Here is a 6,880-nt window from a genome sequence, read left to right as displayed (position 1 = left end):
GTCCTCTAGAATCCTGGCAACCTTACAATTCCTCTCGGCATTTGTCACTTCCATCTCAGCTAATGCACCCACCAGCTCAAACACACCAATAAAGCTTTTGTTACATCTCACTACTAATTTTATATAAATATATAAAAGTGAATAGCCCCATCCTCTCTTGACCTCAGGGGCAGAGTCTTTGAAGTACCTTCTTCCCTGCTATTAAGCACTGGGTGGATCTGACTGCTCAGAGAGGGCACTGCCTTTCCCCAAGGTCACACAGCAATGAAGGGAGACAGATGCAGGAGAGGGGACCTAGATGGGCAGGCAGCCCTGCACCGTCTCCTTGGAGTCCTGAGGGGCCCGGGCCTCGGCTGCATGGGAGAACTGAAAGAAAGGAGAGGGGGTTGTGGGGCCTGCTGGACACACAGAGAAAAGTTGATTCCGCAAGCAGGGGGGTGGGTCCCGAGCCCCAGCACCCTGAGCTGCAGGCACAGCCAAGCAGAGGCAACATGCTGCACAGAGCCCACCAGGTGGGTGCCCCCAGCCTCTCCCCACAAGTCCTCCTGAGCCATCAGAGGCTGGTGTCTCGGTGGCAGCTGCGGTGTACAAGCCAGCAACCCGCAGTCCTGGGCAGTGTTGGTGGCTGCAGCACGCCCCAGCGTTCAGATGAGCCGCTCTTCCGGCGGCAACTTGAGGTTGGGGGTCGGTGGCACGCGGGCACCCACCTGCTCCTCGCTACTGGGCCGGTAGGTGCCCTCCGTCTGCCGCTTCTCCCGAAGCTTCCGCACCAACAGTGCCAGCCCCACAGCCAGGAGCAAGGCAGCCAAGAGGGAGAAGACCACAATGATAGCAGTGGTGGCTTCCGGACGCTGCAGAGAGGGGACAGGTGTGAATCACCTGAGCCTGGGTAGCCTGTCCACCTCCACCTGAATGGCATCCCCCTCATCACCCCCTACCCCACAACACACACACACATACACACATCTGCCACTTTTGGTGATCTGATCCCCACACTGGGGCTTCCTGGATCCCTACCTACCTTGTCTGGGGTGCAAAGGCTCCCCACCACCTGCCATGTCCGGGACACCCCTCGCAAGCACCTGCCATGTATGGGACTCCGGCTTTTTTTTTTTTTTTTTTTTGAGACCGAGTCTTGCTCTGTTGCCCAGGCTGGAGTGCAGTGTCACAATCTCGGCTCACTGCAACCTCCGCCTCCTGGGCTCAAGCGATTCTCCCTGCCTCAGCCTCCCAAGTAGCTGGGATTACAGGCGTGTGCCACCCCGCCTGGCTAATTTTTTGTATTTTTAGTAGAGACAGGGTTTCACCATGTTGGCCGTGCTGGTTTCAAACTCCTGACCTCATGATTTGCCTGCCTCAGCCTCCCAAGGTGTTAGGATTACAGGCATGAGCCACCGCGCCCGGCCGGGACTCCTGCTTTCATCACATCTACCAAGTCTGAGCTCCTTGCTCCCCCACCCACCTGAGAGGCATATGGAATTCCTGAGCCCACACATCTGACAGCTACGGTATTCCTGCCCACTCCCTCCAGGGTGTGCCAGTCTTCTTGGTCTAAGACTTCAGGTCTCTCCTACTTAGAGCTCTCCAAAGCCACCTTGACCTGCCACCTCTGGGGGGAGGGGGTGTCTAGTCCTCTCTACATGCTATATGTGTGACCCCTGGATAACATCCTTGCTGCCATCTTCTCACATATACCTCCAACTCACCAGGTTGCCATCGGAGCTGGAGCTGGAGCTGGAGCTGGAGCTGGTGGATGAAGGCAAAACAGTGCTATCCTCATTTGCAGAAGCGGTCTGTACTGTGGAGGGTGAAGGCAGAGAATAACTCAGTCTCCATCTTTCTCTCCCATCCCCGCCCATCTGCACCTGCTTTGGGCATTCCCCTTCACCTCCCCCTAGCAGGTCCCAATTCAAACTCTGCCTTTCATTCGCACAGAGATGGTGGGTGCCTTGCAGGTAAGACCTGTCCCTCGGGTGTTTGCTCCCCAGGACACCCCCCCCCCCACCCAGTCCCACAGAGCCCAGTAGGGTGTCCGGAAGTCCAACCCTCCCCTACTCACCTCTCGGCCCTGGGCCCTTAAGGATCTGGGCGGGCCTAGCTTTTCCCTGGAGTGTCTGACTCACACCTCCCCACAGGCTCCCAAAACAAATCTAAGACTGAATGGCTGGGGTCTACACCTTCAGCCAACCGGGTCGACCCGGCTCGGCAGGCCTCCTCCCAGCTCCCAGTTCACCCAAAAACACCTGCACTATACCAAGACTCAGGTACGCAGCCCTTACCTCCCCCCAAGTCCTACTTAGGAGCTCCCACTCCAACGCACAATTCCACCTCGCTGGGGAACTCAGGTCTCCTAAACCAACTCCCAGTGTCCAAGGAAGAAACTAGAAATCTTAATCCCCCGGAGCCCTAACCCTGTAGACCCTTCCCCAAGGTATTTCTTCCCCGCTCCCCAATTCTTGACCCTCTCTGCGCCCCAGATACCCAGCGCTTCTAAGCCACGTCCCCAGCAGAGATCCAGGAATCCAGACCCCTCCCCCCCCAGCGCTCTCAGCTGGTACCTACTTTGCCCCCAGGCTCGGCCCCAGCGGGCCAGCAGGAACGGCAGGCCCAGCGCCAGAAGCAGCCCCAGCCCGGGGTTCGCCATGGGCTGGGTGGCGGGTTGGCAGCGCCGAGGAAGGGGCTTCTCGCGCTCGCCCCTCCTACCGCATCTCCGGCCAGGGGCACCTGCGACGGGGCACCTGGGGACAGGAGAAGGAGAGGCCCAGGCGTTGGGATCGGGGTCGGGACCCCGGCGCAGGCCCACAGGAGAGACAACTGGCGCCAGGGCACCCATGAGTCCCGCCCCGCCCCAGCCGCCAGAGGTCAGCGATTAAAGATTAACTCCCAGGAGCGCGTTCCTAGGCTGGGGAAAGGAAGGGGACGGGACGGGACGGGACGGGCAGGGTGGAAGGGCGAGGGGGCAGGCCTAGCGGTGCGTCCTGCCTTCCTACCTGGCCCGGGCGTCTTTGACCTAGCTCAGGTTCCTGGTCCGTGTCCCTCCCTCGAACCCTCGGTCCGTCGGTCGTTCTGTGGGTCCGACCCCACCGGCTCCGCCCGCTCACGTGACCCGGAAAGTTTAGTCACTCACCTGGGAGAGCGCACTTCCGGCTTGTGCACCTGAGCCTCGCTGAGAGGGCGGAGTCAAGAAGGGGGCGGGGCCGCGCTGTGGGCGCACCTGTAACGGGACCCCAGTCCCTTAATGGGGATGCGGGGAGGGAGACCGCGGAAGCGCGCAGATGTGAGGGGGACCTTACACCTGCATTGCGAGCATATCTGTGGGAGCGCACAGGTGTGGAGACGCACGGGGTATGTATGTACCCGTGCACTAGGCACTCCTGCCTAGGGCAGACTTGGATGGGGAGCGCTTAGTGAGAAAAAATACCTGCCCAGGAGCAATGGCTCACGCCTGTAATCCCAACACTTTGAGAGGCCGAGGCAAGAGGATTGCTTGAGGCCAGGAGTCCGAGACCAGCCTGGGCAACACAGCGAGGCCTCATTGTCTACAAAAAATAAATAAATAAATAAACAAATAAATAAAAAGAAGAAAATAAGCCGGGGGCGGTGGCGTGATCCTGTAATCCCAGCGCTTTGAAAGGCCGAAGTAAGAGAATCACTTGAGGCCAGGAGTTCGAGATCAGCCTGGCCCACAGACGGAGGCCCCATATTTACAAAAAATAAGAATTAGCCGGATGTGATGGCACGCACCTGTAGCCCCAGCTACTTGGGAGGCTGAGGTGGGAGGATCGATTGGGCCCAGGAGTGGAGGTTACAGTGAGTGAGCTATGATTGTACCACTGTACTCCAGCCTGGGTGACAAAGTGAGACCCTGTCTCTAAAAAAATTTTAAAAACAAAAAAACACCTGTATGGTAAACACCTGTGTGGAACCAAACCTGTACAGAAGACAACTGCACGAGTGTTCACATATAAAAACATACAGAAAACAGATGGCCGGGTGCGGCGGCTCACGCCTGTAATCCCAGTACTTTGAGAGGCCTAGGCAGGAGGATCACCTGACGTCAGGAGTTCGAAACCAGACCAGCCTGCCCAACATGGTGAAACCTTGTCTCTACTAAAAATACAAAAATTAGCTGGGTGTGGTGGCAGGTGCCTGTAATCTCAGCTACTCGGGGGGCGCTGAGGCAGGAGAATTGCTTGAACTTAGGAGACAGAGGTTGCAGTGAGCCGGGATTGCACCATTGCACTCCACCCTGGGTGACAAGAGTGAAACTCCATCTCATAAAAAAAAAAAAATCTGCATTGAATCACAGCTATAAGAAATATAGCCAAGGCTGGGCATGGTGGCCCACGCCTGTAATCCTAGCACTTTGGGAGGCCGAGGCAGGTGGATCACGAGGTCACGAGTTCGAGACCAGCCTAGTCAAGATGGTGAAATCCCCGTCTCTACTAAAAAATATACAAAAATTAGCTGGCATAGTAGTGGGCGCCTGTAATCCTAGCTACTTGGGAGGCTGAGGCAGGAGAATCGCTTGAACCCTGGAGGCGGAGGTTGCAGTGAGCCGAGATCACGCTACTGCACTCTAGCCTGGGTGACAGAGCAAGACTCTGTCAAAAAAAGAAAAGAAAAGAAATATAACCAAATGGATACATACCACCAGGGTGGACAGTATCTCTATAGAACACGCCTGCATTATCATCACAAACAGCTAACTAAGGCGCTGTGATGTGGAATAGACCTGTTTTAGGAACATATCTGCATGGCTCACCTATGAAATGTACAGCACTTGTATTGGGGAATTCCCGGGTGTCAGTGTCTTGTAAATACCTGTATGAGACACACCTGCATTTACGTAAACCTGTATGGGACTCGGTTGTATGGAAACATACCCAGATGGGTGTATACTTAACTGAAACACACCTACGGGGCGGGAGACTGTAGAATGCATTCATGGGTGGAGGGAAACCTGTTCAGAAACATACCTGTGAGGTAAGAGAAAGCACCTTGTAGGAGGAGCACCTGTATGGAGTTGAGCTCAAGTGAGGGGAAGAACTTGGAACATCTGCACGGGGCACACTCACATTGACACACATCTGTGGGTAAAACCATCAGGGCAGGGGCTCACATATACTGAGGCCCACCTGTCAAGAATGTATCTGTGGGAAAACACCTATTTAGGGGCACTTACATGGAAAAAAACCTCTGTATCACTCCATGCTGTATGGCACCTGCAAGGAACAACTGTAAATGAAAACTTCTGCTGGGGAGCCTCTTAGAAGAGATTCATTTGTCTGGGGCGCACCTGTTCCAGCACACCTGTCTAGGCAGAGGCTGGGCGTGAACTAAATATGCCCTCACGACTGCATCTTTGTTTTCTTTCCTTTTTAAAAAACTTAATTATTATTATTATTATTTGTAGAGTTGGGGATCTTGCTATATTGCCCAGGCCGGTCTCAAACTCCTGACCCCAAGCAATCCTCCCATCTCGGCCTCTCAAATTGCTAGAATTAGAGGCCTAAGCCACCAAGACCGGCCAATGCTGTATCTTTGGATAAAGGATGATGATAATAACAAGACCCCCTCCTGAGGACCCTTGGGTGACGAGTGATGATTAAAGAATAATTAGGCCAGGCCGGGCGCGGAGACTCACGCCTGTAATCCCAGCACTTTGGGAGGCTGAAGCGGGAGGATAATCTGAGGTCAGGTGTTCGAGACCAGCCTGGTCCCCAGGTGAACCCCCCCCCCCCCCCCCCGTCTCTAATAAAACTACAAAACTCACGGCTGCGGTCGGGCATGGTGGCTCATGCCTGTAATCCCAGCACTTTGGGAGGCCGAGGCAGGCGGATCACGAGGTCAGGAGTTTGAGACCAGCCTAACCAACATGGTGAAACCCCGTCTCTACTAAAAATACAAAAATTAGCCGGGCGTGGTGGTGTGCGCCTGTAATCTCAGCTACTTGGGAGGCTGAGGCGAGAGCATTGCTTGAACCCGGGAGGCGGAGGTTGCGGTGAGCTGAGATCGTGCCATTGCACTCCAGCCTGGGCAATAAGAGCGAAACTCCGTCTCAAAAAAAAAAAAAAAAAAAAAAACTCACTGCTGCGTGCGGTGGCTCACGCCTATAATCCCAACACTTTGGGAGGCCGAGGCGGGCGGATCACGAGGTCAGGAGTTCGAGACCAGCCTGGCCAACAGGGTGAAACCCCGTCTCCACTAAAAATACAAAAATTAGCTGGGTTTGGTGGCGGGCGCCTGTAATCCCAGCTACTCGGGAGGCTGAGGCAAAAGAATCGTTTGAATCCGGGAGGCGGAGGTTGCAGTGAGCCGAGATCGCGCCATTGCACTCCAGCCTGAGCAACAACAGCGAAACTCCGTTTCAAAAAAAAAAAAAAAAAAAGATAATTAATTCTTTCTAGGGTATAGAGTGATGGTTAAGGATCCCAGATCTCTTTAAACCCTATTTTGCCCCTTAGTGGTCATCAGGACTGGGGAGAATGACTTAACCTCCGCTTCCTTATCTGCAAAGTGCGAACGCCAGTACCACCTACCTTATAGGGTTTTGGCAAAGACGACTCGAGAGGTGAGTAAAAGCCCTGGCATGTGCAAAGCACTGAATCAAAGTGAGATTTGTTATGATTATTCGCTGTCAGGTGGTCTGGGCTCCCTTCCCCCTAATGGTGGATCGAGAAACTGCGCCTGAAACTAGCAGTAGGGACATTCCGCAGGTGCAGCGAGTGCGACGGGCTGGGGCCCTGCCTCCAGCGCTCGACCACTGGGATCCTCAACCCCGCGCCCGGGTCACTGAGCCACCCCCTCCCCACGCCGCTCAGCGTCTGATTGCGGCCGCGGCCCCTTTAAGATCTCCTGGCAGGCGGTGGGACTGCGG

General features: G+C 55.1%; 1 protein-coding gene across 1 annotated transcript; it reads right to left on the bottom strand.

Moving 5' to 3' along the window:
• Window positions 1-99: 99 nt before the first annotated feature.
• Window positions 100-5,346, bottom strand: CRB3 (crumbs cell polarity complex component 3). The gene is made up of 6 exons (XM_063702031.1): window positions 4,980-5,346; window positions 2,991-3,214; window positions 2,563-2,738; window positions 1,707-1,798; window positions 708-851; window positions 100-366 (listed from the first exon to the last, which is right to left on the bottom strand). The coding sequence occupies exons 3-6, from the start codon at window positions 2,642-2,644 to the stop codon at window positions 295-297; spliced, it is 390 nt and encodes a 129-aa protein (XP_063558101.1). The 5' UTR covers window positions 2,645-2,738; window positions 2,991-3,214; window positions 4,980-5,346; the 3' UTR covers window positions 100-294.
• Between the last annotated feature and the right edge of the window lie 1,534 nt (window positions 5,347-6,880).

Source organism: Gorilla gorilla, chromosome 20, assembly GCF_029281585.2.
Source record: "Gorilla gorilla gorilla isolate KB3781 chromosome 20, NHGRI_mGorGor1-v2.1_pri, whole genome shotgun sequence".
NCBI lineage: Eukaryota > Metazoa > Chordata > Mammalia > Primates > Hominidae > Gorilla > Gorilla gorilla.
Note: the sequence above shows the minus strand (reverse complement) of the source record. Positions and strands in the feature narration are given on the sequence as shown.

Excerpts from the sequence above, each read along its gene's own strand:
- CRB3 (XM_063702031.1), bottom strand. The coding sequence starts at position 2,644 with ATGGCGAACCCCGGGCTGGGGCTGCTTCTGGCGCTGGGCCTGCCGTTC. Across the intron at positions 1,799-2,562 it reads GGGCCGAGCCTGGGGGCAAA|TACAGACCGCTTCTGCAAAT; the intron begins GTAGGTACCAGC and ends CACCCTCCACAG. Across the intron at positions 367-707 it reads GGCCCAGTAGCGAGGAGCAG|TTCTCCCATGCAGCCGAGGC; the intron begins GTGGGTGCCCGC and ends CCTTTCTTTCAG.